Genomic DNA, 23,426 nt, shown 5'->3' with positions numbered 1-23,426 from the left:
GGGTTTTACAGAAACCAAAATAAAATAGGCTAATGGACTTATCAGGGAGGTTTAAAAAAAAAAAGCAAGTCTGTCGAAAGCACACCTTTTTTCAGTTCAGAAATTGGGAGTATTGGTTATTAGATCAGGAGAGCTTAGGTGGTGAGATGATATACAGAGACAGCCTCGATGTTGCCATGGCAACTTCAAACCAAGCTCCAGCTTCTTATTGCCACTGCCCAGGGATACTGGGTTCTCTCCAATTTTGCAGTGCGTCCCACATACTGAAATGGTTACTATATGGGAAATTATTTTACCTATGTAGCTAGCCCACCTGGAGCAGGAGTTCTTATTTGCAATGAAGTCTTCTGGGATAAAAATCTCAGGCATTCTGTCACAGTTACTGTGAAACCCAGCTTCCACACTTACCCTTCTATGCACAAAAGGCCACAATTACCCCTCTACTTCACAAAAGGCCTTTCTTTTACCTTCCTTCTTCAAGCACATTCTCATTCACCCTTTTATAGGAAAAAAAGCAATTTCTCCATCTGACTCATGCCACCCTTTCTAGCTCCTGTGCTATTTCTGATTTTCCTTCTACAATAAATGCTCTATAACTGGTATCTCCATTTCCTTACCAGAGCAAACTCTGAAATGTAAGTATTCCTCATGAAAAATATTCAGTAATGTAATAATGTATTACTTACAAAAAATGTCCACATCAACAGTGGAAAAATGTCCAATGTCAATGTGGACAAGTGATACAGTCACTCTGTCCATTACTCTGATTTATTTTTCTTCATAGTACACATGACCACCTGAAACATTACAGATATTGATTTTTAGTATATTGTTTATATGTCCTCCCAATAGAATTAAGCCCCCAGTAGGGTCTTTGCTTGTTTCTGCTTACTGCTATATTTCCAGAGCCTGGCATAATGCCTGGCACACAGTGGATGCTTGGGAAATATCTGCTGAAATCATTTATTAATGAACAAATGCAGACTATTTCAGAGGTTGCAATTTAAAAACCCTTACAAATTCAATGGTACATATCTTAAAGAGGAGCATTCACAGTTAAAAATCGAAATAAAAAATCCCCATAATGATTTGGCCAAACAACACATGCCCAGGACATGCTCCTATCTAATTCTCCTAGTATTATGTGTAAGAGCGCCCTCTAAGTGGCTAGCATGTTTTGGAATCATATTTTGCCACATCATGTGTGACAATCTTAGGAAGTTTCTTTGGACCATTTTTTCACCTTGGTGGTTAACATTAAGGATTAAATAAGGTAACATGTAATTACTAAGCTGAGTGCCTGGCAGGTAGTAAGTGTCCTATTAATATGAACTGTCATCATCACCATTATTTTTAAGGTCACTGATGACCTCCTTCTTTCTAAGGTATATGGTTTTATCTCAATCCTTAAACCCCTTTAGGCTGTACTTGGTATTGCTAATCACTTACTAGAAACTTCAGTTTCTTCCTTAACCTCCAGAGCTTACTTTCACGGTTCTGATTTCTCCAACTAAGCATTTCCTAAAGCGTTTTCTATGGAAAAGTATTTTTTCCGGAGGTACCACAGGATTCCTCAGTGGTAAGCCTCAAAGAAGGGGAAATAGAGCACTCAGCATTTTCCAAACCACAAACCCATTTTCACCAAGCATACCACTGAACTCTTTCCTTCTCTGCTTTCTTTTAGGCTCTTTATCCACTCCCAGTGAACCAAAGTTGCCATCCACCCAGTTCCAGCCACTATACTGTGGCTTTTTTTCTTTTAAAGATGGTGCTTTTTCTGGAATATTTCAATAAATTATAAAATAATATCCCCAACCTATCCATCCTTCTCCAGAGAATTCGCATTCTCCGACCCTAGGAGAGATCATGGATGTAGCAATAATAAAAATAATTTTTCAAAAAGCTTTTGCCCAGTCATATACCTACTCTTAAGCGTCAGAACCATAATCTGAACTCCAGACTCTGTGTCTTGTAGCTTTATAAAAGTAATTATGGAGTGATATAAACACATTATCAAGTCCAGTGTGTTCCAGACTGTAATAGTGGTACAGACAAGATATCATGGGTAGGGGTGGGAGCACTTAAGTCGACTTGCCTGGGGTGATTTGGGAAGGCTTCCTGAAGAATGCTGAAGTCTTAACTTGAGCACCATGCTTAAGGGTGAAACAACAGAATCTTTAAAGTCAGAAACAAAATAGAGATTCCTTCCACTGCCAGTTTTAATATTATTTGGCAAGTTCTAGCCAATGCCATTGGATAACAAAGAAAATTGAGGACTAAAAATTAGATAAGAGATACAATTATCACAATTTGTAGATAATGGAATCCTGTTATGGAAACTAAAAAAAAATAACAAGTAAAGAAAAGAAACAAGAGAATTCAAGAAGGAATAAGGTATCTAGTCTAAAAATTAATATTAAAAAATAGTTGCCCTATATACGATCAGTAGAAATATATAATTAAAGGAAAGAGCTCACCAAATACAGCAATATGAATGATAAAGTATTTAGAAATGAACTTAAGAACTCTGCAGAACACACATGAAAAATACCTTAAAAATTACTGAAAGACACAAAAGAAGAATGGAAAGATAGCCTTTATTTTTAGATAGGAAGAAACAGTGCTATAAAGATCTCAATTTCCCCCCAAATTAATCTACACATTTGATGAAATCTCAATAAAATATTAATCTGTTTTATTTTTTAAAAACTAGAGACCCTGATTCTAAAGTTCATGTTGAAAAGTAACATGGTAAGACTTGCCAGGACCATTTCTCAAAAAACTAGCCATAGATTTGCCATATGACCCAGCAATTCCACTGCTGGGTATATACCCAGCAGAACTGAAAACAAGGACACAAACTGATATATGCACACCAATGTTCATAGCAGCATTGTTCACTATCGCCAAAAGTTGGAATCAACCCAAATGCCCATCAACAGATGAATGGATAAATAAAATGTGGTATATACATACAATGGAACACTGCTCAGCTTTAAGAACAAATACACTACAAACACATGTGATAACATGGATGAATCTTGAGAACCTTATGTTGAGTGAAGCAACCCAGGCATTGAAGGACAAATACTACATGACCTCAATGATATGAAATAAGTAAACCAAGCTGCCTCAGAGAGCTAGAGACTGGATGATAGGCTTAAAGGAAATTGGGGGATAGAGGAAGGATGTAAACTGACACCTACATGGGTGAAATCTATGATAAGCTGGAGGTAAGTATTTGTACAAGGAAGGGATAAAATAGGGGCATAGGGTTATCTTTGGGTGGGGCTTTTCGGGCTTGAGGGGGCTAGGGATGGGAGGATGGGTAATATTGCCTAAGAAATTGGGGGGAGGGTGGGGCAACATACGAACATAGGAGATTGTCAGGTATTTGGTTGAGAGTATAATGCTGAGAAAACTTTTTCAAAAATATAATAAGGAAAGTTACCTGTTTAAGATGCTTAAAGGGGATAATTTGACGCAGGACAGGCTCCTAGGGAATATGTGAATGCTCATTTTGCCATAGTGGGTTATATCATTAGATAGAGACCCATATAATGAGAGTGAAGGTATACCCACATCGTGGGGAGGACTGATGCCATCAAATAGAGGGAACTGTATCTCTGAAGAGAAATGGTGGCTCCCAGGTCATTAGGGCAGTTGAGCATGTCAAGCCCTCAACACTGTTGCAAGTATCTCTGAACATGGCCCTTCAAGCAATGAAGATTGACTGTCACTGTGGGCCCTAAGGGGAGGGGGAAAGAGGTATTGACTAGATGGAACCAATGTAACTGTGTGGGCAAAGAAGTGTTCCACCAGAGTATGCAAGGATGGATATAAGACATGTAAAATTACACCAAATATATATAGGGGCTGATAGGCTCAAATGTAAATCATAATGTAAAACATAAGATAACTAAAAATTTAGAAAATTTTATAGTCTAAAATATAAACCACAATGTAAACACAAATGTTACCTTGTTTGAAAGCTATTGTCTCAATATCTGTACATCAGTTTCAGTAAATAAGTAGGAATATGTAAAAAGATTAATGCTGTGGAAGGGAAAAGGTTTTATGTTGGATATGTGGGAGTACTGTATATTGTATATATGAAGTACTGTGATCTAAAACTCTTGTGAAGATAAGCTTAATAATTAGAAAAAAGAAAAGAAAAAGATAGGATGTAGACACTGAGGAAAAGACGGAAGTAGTTGCCTTGCCAATTTGCATACGGGGCAACACTTATTGCAGTGATGGAAGGCAAAACATCAAAAACAAAGCTTTTGCATTTTTAAATTTTTTGATACCCCAGTTTATTTTTACCGTAATTTCCCCAAATTAATATGTATTCTATATCTAACCTTTAAACTCATTGCTATATTCCATTTTACTATTCAGGGAACCTGGCAATATATTGGGCTTCACTTTTCAGGAAGGTTTGGATCACAGAGAGGTTCAGCAATGGCAGCGGAGGAATACTGGTGTGGGACACATGGTTGGCAGGGAGTTCTACAGGGCATATATCCAGGATACATAAAAATGTTTGGATATTTTCATAGTGGATACAGCTAAAAACAACAACTTAGGGAGTGCTGAGTTCCTAGCCAGGGGAGCACTATCACAGTGCCTAAAGGAACAGCAACAATCCCCCAAGTGCAATGGCAAAGACCAAAAAACAATGAAGGTCCAACATGAGTCCTTGATACTAATGACTATGCTTGTGAGCCTGTACAGCTGAAATAAGAACAAGGCCTAGAGCTTCAGGGTGCCCAAGAGTTCCCTCCTGAGAGCCTCCATGTTGCTCAAATGTGGCCAGTCTCGAAGCCAAACTCAGCATGTAAATGCGTTGCCTTCCCCCCAGTGTGGGACATGACTCCCGGGGATGAGCCCCCCTGGTGCCAAGGGATTACTACCAAGTACCAGCTGATGATGTAACTAGAAAATGACCTTGAATAAAAGAGGCAACTCGGACCAGCAGAATATCTCAGGCTACATTTTCACCAGGAGTTAAAAATGCTTTTTGACCTGAATCAAGGGGGAAATGGAAAGGACAAATGAGTTTATATGGCTATGAGTCTCCAAAATAGCTGGGAGGTTATCAGAGGGGTTGCCCTTATGCACAACTCAGAAGAGTCCCAGAGACAGATAAAGTAGATACAACCCTGGGTATTGGTTCTTCTGAAGGCTACAGAGACCCACAGGTTCTATGGTCATGGCAGATAGAGTTCAGAGCCATGTCAGTTGGCCCTTCTTTGGAGTTTGTGTTTCTGTGTGATGGAGCTGGACTCAGATGTGATCTTTTTTCACAAGCCTCTCCTGTTTCTTTTACCAGAACTGTAGTTGGTGCTGGGGTTTAATATATACCCAGGGGATCTGAATCTCTGGACTGACCATATGATAGCCAGGCCCCTGTGCCTCAACAGTCTTCAGCTCCTACACTCTGGTTTATTGGACTTACCCCACTCAGCTAACATGGACGTGAAGAAGGTCAACCACCACACCATGGAGCCAAGAGTGCTTACAACTGAAAGCAGGATTGCATCCAGCATCCATGTGAAATCTAAGTCCCCTCTTGATATAGATGTGGAGTGGACACAACCATTCCAAGGTCCACAGGATGGAGGAATAGAATATGGATTAGAGTGGACTTACTGATATTCTATTCATGAACTATTGTGATTAGCAATAGAAGAAAATATGGCATTGGTGTGGAGAAGTGGCCATGGTGGCTGCTGGGTGTGGGGAATGGGAGGAAGAGATGAGATGTGGAGGTGTTTTTGGGACTTGGAGTTGTCCTGGGTGATGCTGTAGGGACAGTTACCGGACATTGTATGTCCTCCCATGGCCCACTGGATGGAATGTGGGAGAGTGTGAGCTATGATGTGGACCATTGACCATGAGGTGCAGTGGTGCTCAGAGATGTATTCACCAAATGCAATGAATGTCTCATGATGATGGAGGAGATTGTTGCTATGGGGGGAGGAGTGGGTTAAGGGGGGTGGAGGGTATATGGGGACCTCATATTTTTTTAATGTAATATTAAAAAAATAAAGACAAAAAAATAAAACATACAACAACAACAACAAAGACTTGCCAGGAAATTCCTGAAGAAGTAGCATAATGAATAGGTATTATTCCAACCTTTCATTAGAATATATTACAAAGCTACAGTAAAAAGAGTGGTGCTGGTGCATAATTAAATAGATAAATGTAAGAGAATATGATCTGCAAATAGATTGAATTACACAAATCTGTAGTAAATAAATGGTATTGGGACATCTGACATTGGGGGAGGGAAAAAAGTAAGGCAGAATCTCTCCCTAACTCTTTGTTCAAAATAAGCCAGACATAAAAGGGCAAATATTGTATGATCTCACTGGTATATAAAGTAGAATAAGCAAATTTATAGAGTCAGAAACTAGTATACTGGTTATCAGGGGCCAGGGTGGGGATAGGGAATTGGGAGTTAATGCTTAAAAGGTACAGCATTTCTGTTTGGGGCGATGGAAAAGTTTGGATAATGGATGGTAGCACAACACTGAATGTAATTAACACCACTCACTGAATTATATATTTGAATATGGTTAAAGGGGGAAATTTTAGCTCGTGTATACATATTACTAAAATAAAAGTTTTTTAAAAAACATAGAACTGTACAGCACAAACTGTGAACATTAATATAAACTACATTAATATAAGCATTAATATAAACTATAGTTAATGGTATAATGTTAATAATAATTTCTCATAAATTGTAACAAAGGTACCACACTAAATACAAAGTGTTAATAATAGGGAAAACTCCATGAATGGGAGGGGAACTCTTTATTTTCTGCATAATTTTTCTGTAACCTACAACTTTTCTAATAAAAATATAAAGTCAGGTGAAAAATTTAATTGTAAAACATGCAAAAGAACTAGAATAAAACAGCAGGTTTTAAAAAATATCCTTGATGAATGCCTTCTGTGCATTATACAAAACCTAAAAGCCGTAAAAGAAAAAATAATGTTTGTGACACCTGACAAAGAAATAATTTCTTCAAAATATAAAAAGTTCTTAATAAAATAATAAGAAATAAAGAACAAGTACACTTTAAAAATGAGTAAAGAATGTGAATGTAAGTTTTCACAGAAATACAAATGTCTTTCATGGAAGGGTGCTCAATCTCACTCATAATTGGACAAATGTAAATTAAAATAAGAGACCACTTTGACTTATTGGATTAAAGAATAAAAATAACTAAATACAGTGTTGGCATGAGAATGAAAAAAAAATCTCTCATATACTACTGGTTGCAAAGTAAAGCAGTTCAACCTTGTTGGTATTTACTATCCAAACTGTGTCCGCAAACCCCTTTGGTCCAGTAATTCCATTCCTAATAAGCTCTCCTACATATAACCTCACATGTGTATACAAAGAGCTTCATATAAGGATGTGATAAAGACATTCTATGCATTACTAAAAACTATTAAAAAATAAAATTTCTTTGAAATATCTAATCCAAATAAGCAAGGTTCAGATCCCTGTGTATAGTATTTGCCCATTGTGGAATAACAAAATAAAGAATGACTACACCTCCATGCTGGTACAGGAGATATCTGAAAGAATACACAGTGAATTGTACCATGGCAGTTATCTTTCAGGGTGGACTGCTAGAGGGCTGGGGTGAAAGGAAGATTCTTCACCATATACTTGTTTGTGCTGTTTTAATCTGCATACATGTGTTTCACATAGAAACCCACTATATTTGCAAAGAGAAAATTACTACACACAAACATCAATGAAGAAACCATGATTTCTCCTCTTAAAAGGTTACATTTATAGCCTATAGATATACGAAATATGGGCCATCTTCATGAGAAGCATCTAAGTAATTAAAAGCAGCTGAACCTTTTTGCAAGTATTTATTTATTTAATTTGAGAAATTGTGAGTTAACAAAACAATCATGCATACCATACAGGATTCCCATACATCACCCCACCACCAACGCCTTACATTGTTGTGACATGTTTGTTACAAATGATGAAAGTACTTATTTTTGCACCTTCACAAGTATCATTGGCCCAGCTAAATTCATTCATTCATCCATTCATTCAACAAATAATATTGTGCTCCTGCTAGGTCCCAGGCACTATCCTAGGTGCTGTGGATACACTGGTGAATATAATCAAGTTCCTGTTCTCATGAAATTTACATTCTAGCAGGGAAGAGAGACAAACAGAAATAAATAATAAGTGTTATGAAATAGTAAGGATATGTTACGTGATGTGAAAATAAATAAGCCAAATAAGGGAAGTGTGATGGCAGTGGGGAGTGTTCTTTTAGATAAGGTCACCAGTAAAAGCATCTCAGAGGGGCATGAAGTAAGGAAGCGAGTCATGCAAGTATCTGAGGAAGACAGGAGCAAGATATGTGTCTTTAAAGAAAGAGCAATAAACCAGTATAACCAAAGTGGAACAAGTCAGAAGAGGTCAGAGATGTAAGCTGAGACCAAATCACAGAGATCCTTGTAGACTATGGCAAAGACTCTGGGCTTTGGTCCAAGTGTGATAGGGAGTCACTGGGGGTTTATAAGTAGGAGAGTGAATTGATCTCATTTTAACTTTAAAGATCATTCTGGTTGCCATGGGAAGAACACACTGTAAAGAACCAAAACAGGAAGGAAGTAGAGAGACTAGTTAAGAGGCAGTAATCTGGGCAAGAGATAATGGTGGTTTGAGCAAGGGTGGTAATGTTTGCAGTGGTGGGAAGTGGTCAGATTCAGAACATATTTTGAGGCTACGGCCAACAGAACTTGCCACTTGAATGAATGGATGTGCTGTATGACAAAAAGAGAGGAGTCAAAAATGGTTCTAATATTTCTGACCTGAGCAACTAGCTAAATGAGGGTGCCATTTACTAAGTTGAAGAGGGCCAGGGGAAGAATGAGTTATGGAGAAATACCAAGTGTCCTGTTTTAGACAAGTTTGGAATGCCTAAGTGAGTTAAATGTGCATTGTGAACTTCTTGAGAAAAGAAATGTGTTATACATCTTTGCACCTCTAGAATAAAACCTGCCGTACTGCATGTGCTCTACAAATGTCTGTTGCAATGAATAGAAGAATCACATACTAAGAAAACAAAATCATGCTCATCTGTTTGAGGAAAACAGGGAAGTTTCTAACGTTACTTTGATTGTATTTATCTCAAGCAATAAGAAAGATTGACAAGGATGGGGTGTCAGGTCATTTTAACATTTATGCCTAAGTAACTCAGCAGATTCTAAACATTGCTAGTACATTTTTTGAGCTTTGTGACAGCATTGTGCCTTGTGGCAGAAGAGAAGAGAGAATATCAATAGGCACACAAACTTGTACCCCATAAAAACAACCATGATCAGTATCATCTATCTCCTCCCTACTCCACCTACCTCTCTTAACTCTTGACCATCTACCTTATCTCTGTGTACCTATGTCTCTATATCTCTATATATTTGTATTCTGGGCTTCTTTTCGGAGAAATAATTCTCTGCTTTTCAAGATGCCAAATCTTCTAATTGATTAGCTAAAAAGACAATGCTGTCTCAAATGATACACAGATGAATGCTAACAATTAACTTCAATTTGCCCTGGATTCAACAGACTGGTTGTCTAGACGGTCCTAATTTATCTGATTATTGCGCAGCATTCATCTTCACTTTAGATAAATGAATCTCACCCAAGTCAGGGAATGCAATTACACCTTAATTTATTATTCTTCCCATTCTTTCATTGAAACTTAAAATACACCAGGGTACCTCCAAACTGCTGTCCTCAGATTCCGTATACTGTAGTTTAAAGCAGTAGTTCCGAGAATGTTTTCTGGAACATTACTCCTTAAAATGCTCCAGGGAAAAAAGCATCAGTGCTCATGGAAAATTGAGAAACCTTCTGTAGTTTCTCCTTCTGGGAAATGTATGGTACACACTGGCATAGTAAAAGCCCTGAGAAGGCCTGCAGTGAAGAGACCTGCTTGCCTCAGCATTTCCCTACCTCCTGCACTTTTGGAAAGCTGGTTTAAACTCTTATGAGATCCTTCAAATATTTACAATAATAAACTCCCATGGATAGGGTCCTGGGTGAACAACGCCCAGAACATAAGCCAGGCATGTTCAAGCAAATCTTTAGTGTAACTATGGCTTATCCTCTGCTGGCTCTCTCCCAGTTTTCCCTCTTTATTCCTAAAAGTGACATTTTTCTTCAACTTTGATGTTCCTCACCACCTAGGAATGTGTGTAGTGTACATTACATATTAAAATTTTTAACATTAACTCTCTATTACTCAGTGAGCTGGTTGCTTGTCAACAGAATTCTTAAATAACTCCACATTTGGCCTCTTGCACTGAACACTGTGGAAAATAAAAAGTACAGTCGAACATCAGCTCATACTGAAGTTTTAGAATCAACATTGCTTAAACAGGAAAACAGGGAAAAATTATAAATTCTGTACAAGGCCCATACTGAGTGCTCCATCAATAAATATTTATTGAATGAATGAATACATACAGACATGTAAGAAAAAGGTCTTTAACTTAAGCCACAGCTCACAGCTAACTAATTTAGTCTGGTAAGAGTCACCTTAAAGGACACCTTCATTACATTTCAGAATTTTTCCAAAATCCACAATACTTCTGTCAACCATTACTTCCTTCAAGAAATCCTTTCCTTGTTGCACATTTCCTTCAGGTAGAATTAACTGCTGTCTTCTCTATGTTGCTACTGGATGCCTTTAAAACAGTCCTTTAAAATCATACTTGTAACCTCTGCTACACAAAGGGACCCCATGCCTCACACAGGTCTGACAGACAAATGAACTGACAGATAAAAAAGGGAACACCGTCAGACCCAAATTATCCTCTTTGATTTGGGCCCTAAGTTTGTCAAATGCCTTCAATGACCACTGATCTTTATAAGTTTTTTCAAATGCATATGAATCAAGAACGCATACTTGATGTCAGTGACTTCACATCAATATGTAAAATCTGTAAATACCAATCTTGGAAAACTACTAAAAGAAATCACAGTCTCCACAGCCTTCCATTTCCTTCTCAATGTTATCTTCCCACATTTTTTCTTTTCAAAACATACCAAGTTCACTTTTCTGTTCACCATGGTCTTAACAGAAAATGCAGGTGCCTTATTTTTCGGCCTGAATGCTTTGGTTGTTTTTTATCATGCTCTGTTTATAAACCCATTACTAGTTTCTGTCTAATGACCTAATAAATGCTTTGAATTCTTATTTTTCATCACTTCTGTGAAGTATCAGTATCAGCCCAAAATATTTACACTACAGGACCAGTGATTATGAAGAGGTTTCCATAACATCTGGTGTTGGCCTGGTACTAAAAAAATTATGTCTTTCTATAAAAGTATGCATTTGTTTAGTGAAAAGGCTCATAGCTTTCATCAGCTTTTCAAAGGGACATTTGATCCAAAAGGTTAAGAAACACTAATTTAATCTAGTTAAACACTCTCTACACATTATCCTAAACACGCTAGGAATAGACTTTTCAAAAAGGAAATAAATTCATGCGAAAGTCATTTATCTAAAAGAAGGAACCCATTGTTAAATGTAAATGTTCACAAAGCAGTAATTCCCCACTTAATATATTTAATATCTGTAAATTACAATGACCCAACAGTCACTAACTTCTAGAGCATCAAGCCTCAAAGTAAAGCAGTTATAAGGCTTCCTGCAATTCTATTAATGAGTCCATAGAGCAGGGGTTCTTAACCTTTTTTGTTCCACGAACCCCTTTGCCAGTCAGGTGAAAACCAAGGACCCCTTACTAAATACACACTACACTGTGCATTATTTAATAAATATATCACATGCGCACCAACACGTCCCCACAAGAATTTTTAATTTAAATTCAAGCTCACTGACCCCTTGTTAAGAACTCCTGCCACAGAGGAAGTCCAGTGAGGTGGGGGACAAAAAGGACACTGTTAGTATTTTAGGGGTTCAGAGTTAAAATTCTGCCACTAGGAATTGTGGCATGTGATAATTAACTTGGCCACTCTGAGCCTCTATTTTGGTCCCTTTGAGATCTTACAGGCTGCAATTCTGTGACCCTCAGGCATGGTTAATATGTAATTAACTCAACTCTCAAAGCTTATCATCTGATTTTTATGTTCTTATTGACACTCTTACCTAATCGATCAATTAAATATTGCTATAAAGTGGGGCTTTGTTGACCTTGGCCTGGCAACAACTAGAAAAAAACTTTTAAACTAAGACACAGAGAAGCCATTGGAGAAAGTGTAAATAAACATCTATGGGAAGACCCAGGGGTTGATTTAAGTTAGTTTAGGGTGTCATTACGAGAGAAGATGCAAACCATTTCCAGAAGGGAATGTGGGAAAAAATTGTGGAGGGAGGGTCCGAAAAAGAAAGCTGAAGAAGCAAGCTTTACAAAACAGATTACTAAAAACAATACTGGAAAATATATCCCACATAATTTAATCCAAGCTCCTAATTTTACAAACAACAAAATCATGCTTCAAAGACTTTAAAGTGTCCTAATTCAAAATGTTAGATTACAACACAACAAAATAGATTGTCTAAAGGAAAATCCAAATTGTTGAGAAAAATATAAAATCTTTTTCACAATAAAGGGATAAAAACACTCCCAAATCCACTTGTCTCAAATGCTCACAACAGTTAGAAAGCATAACTAAACTTCTTTTGACGATTTTGTCAAATTTTAAATGACAAACTGTCATTATGAAATTTGTCCATCTCATACATGCAAATATATTCATTAAACAAGACCTTATTAGATGTCTACATTTTCTATAACATAGGGCTGGGCACTCTTGCAAGCCCCTGTATGTGATATAAAACTGCAAAACAGCGTCTATCTTTCTGGTTACACCTGAATCTAAATATTGGCAAAATTTTTCACATGTTAAAGAATGTATATGCCATTTGTGTACAAAGATTATGAACCAATATTCACCAACAATGGGCTTCTACCTTTCTTTTTCTCAGTTATTGATCTCTGTGATACATGTAATTGTTAAATATATTTTTCACAGTAGCTGAGGATTATATATAAATTCAAATAATCAGTATTGACTAAATAGTCAAACTGCCCATTAAATGTCAGCTACACCCAAAAGCTCATTCAACTATTTAGATTTCAAAACCACTGAATCCAAATAAATTTAATTCTGGTATTCTTCGTTCAATATAAAAATGTTTATAAAATTAAAGAATCATAGTTTATTTTTGAGGAAAAAAAACATAAATTGGGGCAAAGAAGTACTCTAAAAGGCACAAAACTAATGCTAAGCCTCTGCTGAACTTTGCATAATCACTGCAAAACCACATAGCATGTACTGTAAAATTCTTGGTTAAAATGCCTTAAATGGTCCTAGCAGAAATTATGCTTATGCGTAATGTTTTTCAGAAGAAAAGGGAAACTGTGGTAGATTGTGGGCTCAATTGTCGGAACTCAGAACATTAATCATTCTTCTTGCAAAATGGCTTGTCTGTCTCAAATGAGACAGATTCAATCCCTGCTGATTTTAGACAGCACCAAGGTCTGGGCAGCTAATGCTCTCAACTATTTTAGCAGAGCTTGGCTTATGGACAAAAATATAAGGGAGTTCTATTACTTAGTTCTATTGCATTTGGAATTTAATTTCAAACAACATAAGAAAAGCTTTCTATTCACCCAAGACCATCTAGCATTATGACTGTGTTTTCAGTGTATACTCACTAACCATTCATGGTTTGCAAAGATGCAAAAATCATGGGCAGACATGGAAAACTGGGGTCATCTCATTTGCTCCCTGGATCCCATCCTAGAGTCACAGGGCTGCTATTTCCACTCTCTGGACTCTCACTCTGGGCTGAAATTAAGCACTGCCCTTGTATGGCTCACATTCTCATGACTCTACCTCTGACTTTTCTCTATTAGGTATGATTTTCCATCCTCTTATCTCTACCTGTTAAAATCCTTAAGTCCCCAACACGTGCTTCATATTCATATTATTAAGATTTATCTCACTGTATTAATGTCAATTATTTAGCCAACTGATTACTTCCTCCAAGAGGGTAAAGGGCACTTTATAAGCAGGGGCATTTATTTACTCATCTTTAAATCTTTTCCAGTGATCTAGCCACTGCCTAGCATATGACAGAGGTACCCAAAAATGCTTGAACAAGTCCAGGAAGCAGAGCTGTCTCTGCTCATGATGAGTCGCTTTGAGGGCTATTCTTGGATATGTTCAAAGCTACAGCCAGATACTCACTAAGGAGATATTGTCAAGAAGATTAAAATCTTAGGTGGTTGGACTGGATTGCCTTTTAAAAACCCTTTGGCCTAAAGATGCTGAAATTCCAAAAAGACCCATGAAAGAAGCATTCATTTGTCCCCTGAAGTTGTGCTTTTTTACTCTTTCCCTTTTACCTCTCTCTATGAAGAGAGCCATTTCAGAAATTCTTAGTTATTAAGGGTAAATCTTTAAAAATCTCATGCTGCTTGCTGTTTTCCTGCCATTTGTTACATCTGTGTCAACTCATGAGTAAGAATTAGCATCTAAAATCAGTGACTGAACCATTATCCTTGAAATAATTTCAAGAACTAGAGAGGCAGAAAATAATTAAATGTGAAATATTAGGTACAGATAACCAATGAGAGCCAGAGTGATCAAGGAAAAGATCTTTAACCAAGTACTAAAAAATGGAGAGGATGTAAATGGTCAGAGAGGGATACTGCATGTTAAGGAAAATAGTTACAGGGACAGTATGAAGGTACAAAGGAAACATGGAGACAAGAGAGTAGTGTAACTATAGCTCAGGTCTATGTTGGGGAATAGTGGGAAATGCTACCTGTCCAACAAAGTGGGGCCAGATAGTTGGGACACAGTATGGGGAATGGCTTCTTGAGAGGTTGACAATAGGTCCTGAGTAGAGAAGCAAGGTGATGAAAAGAGCGTTTAAGAAAAATTATGTCTTAGGGTGGACATGAAGGGTGGGGATGAAGTAAAGAGTTGCCACTGGGAAAGTGGTCCTATACAGGTGGAATTAAGGGATCAAGGTTCTGACCGGGGATGGGGTAGGGGTGTATGTGTTTTTTTTTCTAGGAATGGAGAAACAGGATAGCCCAAAGGAGTTAGAAGACCAAAGGTGGTCGGGTATAGAAGATGAATGAAATGAAAAGAAAAGATGAATGAAAAGGATGTGTCAAAATGGTGGAAAGGATAGTGGTGCCAAGAACAGAGTCCAGGAATGAATGAAGAAAAGAAACTGGATTAGGGAAGAAGGTAGCTTTGAACAAGACATTCAAATATGAAATATTCAGGAGCAGATAAGTTATGGGTGAAAGAGAAAGAAAGTTCAGGAGAAAGAAAAGGATCAAATTAGAGACTTGAGAATTTCTACAGATAAGGGAAAGCTGAAGTCCTGGTATGAAAAAGACAGGGAGAAAATGTGTAAGAATACAAAGGCGATTAAACAGCTGAACCTCTAGGCTCGTTGCAAATGAAATGTTTGCAAAAATATGAGCACAATGAAAGAAGAGAAAGGGAGTAATCAGTGTGGGATAAAAATGCAGCAGCCAATAATGTCAAAGAAAACAAGAGAGAAGTTTCCAAAAGGAAGGGGTGATAAATGATGGATGATGGAAAAGGGCCAAAGCATGTTAAAGATACCACTACACTTCCTGAAAAATGAGAAGGGTTTTTTTTCCCTTTCAAATGCCAACACAGTATCTAAAATCATTTAATTGTTGGGTGGATAGCAAAAAGGATTTCATGGCTGTGAGACATGCTCTATTTTACGGTTTTTAATGACAAAAAAGGCAGAGGGTATACTAAGATGCTGCTGTTCTTTGTGCAGAGATGGCTACAAAATAAAAGGTAATTCTGTTAACAGTGACTGGTTTTGAGAAATAACATTTAGAATTTGAACTCTTCTGAAAGTTATTTTGTTATATCATAGGAATAATGCAGATTATAAATAATGGTGCATATTATAAATTTGTGTATTACATATCAAAGTGTACGAGTCCTGATAAAAGTTATAGGAAATGCCTAAAAACATTTAAAATAAACACAGGGAATATTAAGTAACTCACAAAGTTTGCACACACAAAAGAGATTGGTGTCTGAATTCTCAAGAATTCGTGGGAAGTGATGCTTCTTGCCTACTCATGTATACCCACTCTAAGTCCAGGGTTTACTTATGGACCAGGTTTACATCTACTTTCATTTAAGCTGTGAACCATTTAGGAAGGCTCCACAGACACAGAACAATGCTTCTGGTCAGTTTTATATCAAAATCATTTGGATCTGACTGATAGAGAAGACATTAAAGGAATCCAAGTGACTTCCCCATTGCTACTGGTGACTGAAGCTGGCCCCTGGAATAGGGGTGTGAATTGCTAGATAAGAAGTGCCTTCTACTTCCCTAAAATGGAAATGAACAAATTAATAAGTAATAGTGACCAGGTTTTGTGGGGTCTGAAGCTTATATAATTTGAGGTGCTTGCTTTAAAAACAAAGAAAGAGAAATCACTAATACGGAATTCAGTATGAAACTGGTTATTTAGAATGAGAACCAGAAGGGGCCTTCAGTTGTTCTAAGGTCATAAAGCATAAGGTTCATCAGCTACATGGTAAATCTGCCTCTGCTAGTGACTGAGTAGTGGGAGCAAAAAGTGGAAAGGGAGAAAGAGCAAGATATCAGGCAGAGGGAAAAAAAGAGAGAGAAAGAATGCTCTTTAAGGAATACTGGAGTTCAGAACAATAAAAAGACAAGAATAAAATCCCAGAAAGAATCTTGGGCTATGGAATATGGATAGATGTATGGAGATGGGAGAGGAGACAGAACTCCTAATCAATTGCACATTATCATCTTTATTTTCCAGTAACTGACAATTACATTGCTTCTAGGAGGCTTGCCTAGAAAGACCAGGTTTTTGGAAATAACTGATCATGTCACTGTAGGCACTCAACAAGTGTTTATTGAGTGAATGAATAAATGATCGAAGGAAGGGAAACATTCCTTTTTTTTTTCACTCTCCATTAGGATCTAATGTTCCAACATATATGCATGTTTTTACTAGCACTGTCCCAAGCTAACAAAGAACAGTTCACGCTAATCTCTGTTCTAGTGATCAAGGCAGCTTACCCTCAATAGTCCAAGTCAAAAGTTATCTCCACCCAAAATTAATTTGCAAGCATGTTCAGAGCCTCCTCAAAAATAGTATACATAAAAATGGCCCCTATGGGGCAACCTACTTGATCCTTCCCACGTTTTTCATCCCTCCTGCAAAATCAGATCCTGCAGGTATATCTCTAAAATTATTAACAACCCTCTCCCTGGGCTGAGGGTGGGGTGTAGGTCAAGTTGCCATTCTAGCCAGGGCTGAAACACAACATGGTTTCTAAATTGCACAGTGACAATTTAATAAATCAATCATGATGAGGCTTCCAGGAAAATACTGAACTATCTCATGCACCAATCACTTGGTTAGTCATAATCCCAAACCAGGTTTCCGGGGAACCCAGGCCCTACCAGTTAGGTGGCTCATCACAGGAGAAGTTACAGCAGTGGGAGCTCTTAGTTGAAAGGAGGGCAAAACAGAGAAATCTGATGTGCCCTCAGCCCCTGCTTCACAAACGGATTCCCTTTGGATTATAAATACTCTACACCTTCCTGCAAGTTCTAAAGAACTGTAGGAGTAGGTTAAAACTAAGGGCCCAATCCACCCCTCTCTCCTTTTTTCTATCTTTCCCTGAACATTTTTGCCACCTTCTTTCTTCACTTCCCAAATTTCCTAAGGAAAAGTGCTTGGAGAAGAGGACTGGAATACTACTACTACTACCTCAATATTGCAAAAATCCTTGTGGTGATGCTCTGTTCAGGACAAAGGATGTGAAATCAGTGAGATGTTGCAGCCACCTCAGGAATTAAGAGTCTAGATTTTATATTGTAGAATCTAGTTTAGCCACTTCCCAGCTCAGTGATTTGACCCAGGAGAGTTATTTCAATTCCCCAGGTCTCAGTTTCTTGGTCTTGTACAATGGTGGTAAGAATAGTACCCACCTCACAGGACTGTTGAGGACTGAGAAAATAAAACCTAAATACAACTTTGGAGCAAGAGTTAATGAAATATTACTATTTAAGGGCAGTAGTAAAATGATTGTTTCTGCCTCCCCTAGCTCACACCACCAGCAAAACTGGCCGAACCCCACTCCCATCCTGTAGGACCCGGGGGCGGCCCCTGCTACACTCCCGCAGGCATGAGAAAGACCCCCAAACGCCACCGGCGCCATTGCAAGACGCCCCCTTTCCCCAACCCCGGGTCCGCCAGGGTCCCTCAGGCCACCACTACAGTCCACACTGACCTGAGATGCCGCCTCCTATCACGACTACGTCGAACATGTGGCCGGCGATACTCGCCTTCTCCTGACTCGCCATGCTTTGCTTGCGACTCTCCGGGGGCGTGGGTACAAGAGTGAGGCCGACCGTGGGCGGGGGCAAGTGTATAGGAGTGGGGCCGGCCGAGGGCGGAGCGGACCCTTCTATTGACACTCGGGCGGAGCCTGGCACAGAAATCTGGGTGGCCCCTTGGACCGACACTTCGAGGTAGTTCGCGGGCGTAGCAGGTGCTGTTACCGAATCCCGGGGGCAGCCGGGCATCAGGGGCGGGGCTAACCCTTGGACAGACACTCGGGAGGAGCTCGAGGGCGGGGCGGGCCCTTGTACTGACCCTCGGGGGTAGTTCGTGGGCGTAGCAGGTGCTTGTACCGAATCGCGTGAGCTCGGTAGCGAGGGTGGGCCGAGCCCTTGAACCACCACCTGCCAGGAGGAGCCCAAGGGCGCTGAGGATCCTAGTAATGACCCCCGGGGAGGGCCGGGTATCGAGGACTGGGAAGACTCCAGGTTCGCGTTGGAGTCAGTTTCCGGGTTGAAGGATGAAACGACCACAGAGGAAAAGCTCTGGCTGGCGGCAGATGTGGAGATCGGATCGCTCAAACCGAGGGCGCTGAAGTCCAAGGTGCTAGCCTTGGAGTTAGGGTGGGAGGGATCGCTGAAACTCCAGTGATCGGTTGTGTCCTGGGTGGACATGCTTGACAAGGAGGAGGAAAAGAGATTCGAGGTGGTCCTCCACTCGGAGTGAGCGGTCCACTCGCTCGCGGTGGACAAGGCCGTGCTCAAGTTGGAAGGCGGGCCCAAGACCTGGGCAGCATTCCTCCAGGCTCCGGGCGCGCGCTCCCCCTCCAGCTCCCGATTGCCGCGGCCCAGAGAAGCCTCAGGGCTGTGAGCGCTCATGGTTAGGGCCGGGGGAGCGGTTCTCCCTGCCCCTCCTTCACGGACACTTGCCCCGCCCCCGGCTCGCACTCTCTGGAAGCCCGCCCTGGGAGTCCGGCCCACTGGGGGCGGGGGGACTAGTGAGGTGGCGTGGCCTGGCTCCGCCTTTCCCGCTAGACCGCGGCGCGCACGCCGGGAGTCTTAGTGCCCTAAGCGGTCGGGCAATGACACCCAAGGGGGCGTGGTGGCCGAACGAGAGTGGGGGAGTGGGAGTGGCTGCGTGGAGATCTTAACATAGTAGTTTTATTATTATTCTTTAACTGATAAGGGACTGAACTGCGGTGGGCATGGGGAAGGCGGTAATTGAAGGAAGTGGACCCAGAGGGCAGAGAAACCGCGGGGTCGCCACCACACTTGGCAGGGCCCTTTTGTGACGTCACATGGGCCCGATGAGGTCTGCGCAGCCGCACGCCCTTCCTGGGGTGGAGGCGGGGTGAAGTGAGAACTAGCACCTAGGCGAGATTTGGAAATTATTGGTTCGTTATGGGGTCTTTCAAACTGAGGTGCTTAATCAAATTTGAATCAAGTAGGCAAGGAAAATAAGAGCTCATCTATTACAAATTAAGTGGGACCTGCAGTTTAAAAGCATTGGTCGAGGCACAGTAAGGTGCAGAAACAAAGCATCCTACTGAAAAGAGTGATTTTCAGAGCAGCTATTTTGCTGTGCAGCCACCTGTCTTGTTAATTTTATCCACTTTTTCTTATCCACCTAAAACTGAATTTGTCATCACTGGACCCCTCAAAAATAGATGTAATTATGACATGAATTCAGAATAAGTGATGAGAACTCTGGGAAACCTAGAAACATTTCTTTGCTTGCCTCTTCCTCATTCTGTATCAAGCAGTATCTTGTTGAAGAAACTAAGGAAATATAGATTTAGTCCCTACTTTATCCTGTTTAACAGCTTTTACTTCCCTGAACAGGAGTTGAAACTTTTGACTGAATTGGTATCATTTTTATCTTGTTAGACTTTCAAGCAAAGAGGAAAATAATGCATTTTTAAAATTTTAGCTCCTTCTAATATTATTCCATCCACCTTTCTCCTTGTTCCCATTGCTCTCATTTCTTTTCATTCAAATATTTGACCTCATATTATGTTTAGGCACAGTGCAAAATAATGGGGATACAGAGGTGGAAATGACTGCTATAGATCACAGTGGAAAACATAGTCTAGTAGAAGAGATAGGCAACCATATGCTTGATCTGTAAATACAAATTCTAATAAAAGTTATGATGGAAAGGTCCATAATGATGTCCTGATGACTACCCTGAAGGTTAACTTAGGGATGGGACAGTGTTAAAATGTACCAGAAAGAAGGAACAACATGGGCAATGGACAAGTGGTAGAAAGAAGCATGAATCATTGGAGCAGCTAAAGGCCAGCCCCTGGAGCTACAGCAAGCAGAAGAGCATGGTAAACATGCATGCTGAGGTAGGGTAGGGCTGATATGAAGGCCCTCAAAGGCCAAGATCCTCTGTCTTTATCCTAAGAGCAATGGAAGCCACTGCACAATTTTAAACAAGGTCAATATGATTAGATTGTGTTTTGAAAAAGGTCTCTTTGCCTTCCACGTGGATAATGGGTTGAAGCAGGCAAGAGACAGATTCAGGGAAACCAAAGTTACGGATTCTTCAGAGATGATATCGATATCTTTGGCTAAGGGGGGAGGGGTGGCAATGGAGATGGAGAGATGTGGGCATATTAAGACACTTACATGTAAAACTGACAGGACTTGGTTGTGGCTAGGGTCTGGAAGATCATGAGTATGTTTTGGACTGTTGAATTTCAAGATTTTGGTAATAGAGTAGGCAATTGCTCATGAAGCCTGAGACTCAAAGGAGGAGTTTGGGGTAAAGATAAAAATGTAGTATCTTATTAAATAAATAATAGATGGAGTAGCTGGGTGGCATTATGCATCTTTTCTCTCTGCATGTTGCTTGCTTGAGTTGAATATTTCGTAAATCTTTTGTTATTTAAAATAAATAAAGGAATAATTGTGAAATATCCCAACCAATACCGTTCCTCGCTCACGTGATCTTAGACAAATTACTTAACTTCTCTGTGCCAGTCTCCTCAACTGTAGAACTGCCTAAAGTGTTTTATCCTTCAGGATTCTAGTAGTAAATAGATAGCATACTCAAATTAAGAAATTTGAAGAGTATAATGAAGGAATAATTATTTTTTAAAGATTTATTTTATTTCTCTCCCCTTCCCCCACCATTGTCTGCTCTCTGTGTCCATTCATTGTGTGTGCTGCACCCGTTTGCATTGTTAGGCGGCACCAGGAAACTGCATCTCTTTTTTCTTGTGTCATCTTGCTGCGTCAGCTCTCCGTATGTGAGGCGCCACTCCTGGGCGGGCTGTGCATTTTTTCACACAGGGCGGCTCTCCTTTCAGGGCACACTCCTTGCAGGTGGGGCTCCCCTATGTGGGGACGCCCCTGTATGGCATGGCACTCCTGGTGTGTGGCAGCACTGCACGTGGGCCAGCTTACCATATGGATATCAAGCCCTGGACCTTCCATATGGTAGGTGGACGCTCTATCAGTTGAGCCACATATGCTTCCCTGAAGGAATTATTTTTAAAGCTGTGGGCAAGATGGAGGGAAACCAACCAGACTGGTAACAGCAGGAAGACATCACTATCCCAAGGCCTGAAAGGGTAAGGGGAGGGAACAGTCATCAAAACCTGCTGACAAAGGTGTTTATAGAGAGGTCTACCTGACTCAATCTGTGTCCTTTAGTTCAGGGAGGTGACCAGCCCATTAGAAAACTGCAGGGTGGGAGCCAGAAAATTAAATAACCAGGTTTCCTGTCCTCCCTCCAATTTCCTGCTGGTCCTCTCCATTGACTAACCCAACCAAAAATCTAAAAGGCAAGGGAACCTGTTGATGCATTTCATACAGGTAAGTTTATAGGGAAAAAACAGGGTAGAGAAGCATGGTGGGTAAGCCCAGAGGGGCAAAAGGAAGATATTAAGCATGCTTATTGTGACGGTTAAAGGAGCCAATGAATATAAAATATTTAATGTAGTACTTGACATATTATAATTATTCAGTATATATTGTTTTATTTTTAAAATTCTATCCTACTTATATTCATTCCACCTACTGTAATTTGCTTAGCCATTATCCTCTAAAATTAAGCATATAGTACTTTCCAATTTTTGAATAATACATAACTTTGGGGTGGATATATCTGCATAAAATATTGTGCATATTTCTTAGAATGTCCATGGGATAGATTCCTAAAAATAGAATTATTGGGTAAAAGGGTAGGAACATTTTTAAAGCAATATGATTAGGTATAAGAGCAACACTCCAAAATCACTAGTGATTATATACACAAGTAATGAACAATCAAAAGAAATCAAGAAAAAAATTGCATTCGAAATAGCAACTAAAAGAATCAAATATCCATGAATAAATCTAACCAAGGATGTAAATGACGTGTACATAGAAATCTAGGAAACATTACTAAAAGAAATCAAAGGAACCTAATTAAATGAAAGGACATTCTGTGTTCATGGATTGGAAGACTAAATATTGTTATGATGTCAATCTTACCCAAACAAATTTATAGATTCAATATAATCCCAGGGAAACAGATGTGGCTCAACCAATTGGGCTCCCATCTACCATATAGGAGGTCCAGAGTTCAATGCCCAGGGCCTCCTGGTGAGGGCAAGGTGGCCCACATAGCAAAATGACCCATGCGGAGTGCCGGCTCACGCGGGAATGGCACCCCATGCAGGAATATTACCCTGTATGGGAATACCGCCCAGCGTAGGAAAGCCACCCCATGCAGAAGTGCCAACTGACATGGAGAGCTGGTGCCGCAAGATGATGCAACAAGAGACACAGAGGAGAGAAAATAAGAAGACATAGAAGAACTGGGAGTTGAGGTGACACAAGAGAGTAATTGCCTCTTTCCCACTCCGGAAGGTCCCAGGATCAGCTCTTGCAGCCGCCTAATGAGAATACAAGCAGACACAGAAGAACACACAGCGAATGGACACAGAGCAGACAATGGGGGGGGGGGGGGATGGGGCTGGGAGAAATAAATTAAAAATC

At 39.9% G+C, this 23,426-nt stretch overlaps 1 protein-coding gene across 1 annotated transcript in view; it reads right to left on the bottom strand.

Annotated features, from left to right (window-relative positions):
• Positions 1–19,552, bottom strand: part of LOC101433264 (amine oxidase [flavin-containing] A) — a 90,832-nt gene extending 71,280 nt beyond the window's left edge. Inside the window, exon 1 of the mRNA XM_058292105.2 lies at positions 18,386–19,552. Coding sequence (XP_058148088.1) covers positions 18,386–19,313 — 928 coding nt within the window. The 5' untranslated portion in view covers positions 19,314–19,552. The remainder of the gene's footprint in view (positions 1–18,385) is intronic.
• Between the last annotated feature and the right edge of the window lie 3,874 nt (positions 19,553–23,426).

Source organism: Dasypus novemcinctus, chromosome X, assembly GCF_030445035.2.
Source record: "Dasypus novemcinctus isolate mDasNov1 chromosome X, mDasNov1.1.hap2, whole genome shotgun sequence".
NCBI lineage: Eukaryota > Metazoa > Chordata > Mammalia > Cingulata > Dasypodidae > Dasypus > Dasypus novemcinctus.
The sequence above is the reverse complement of the archived record's forward strand: the minus strand, read 5'-3'. Positions and strand labels throughout refer to the sequence as shown.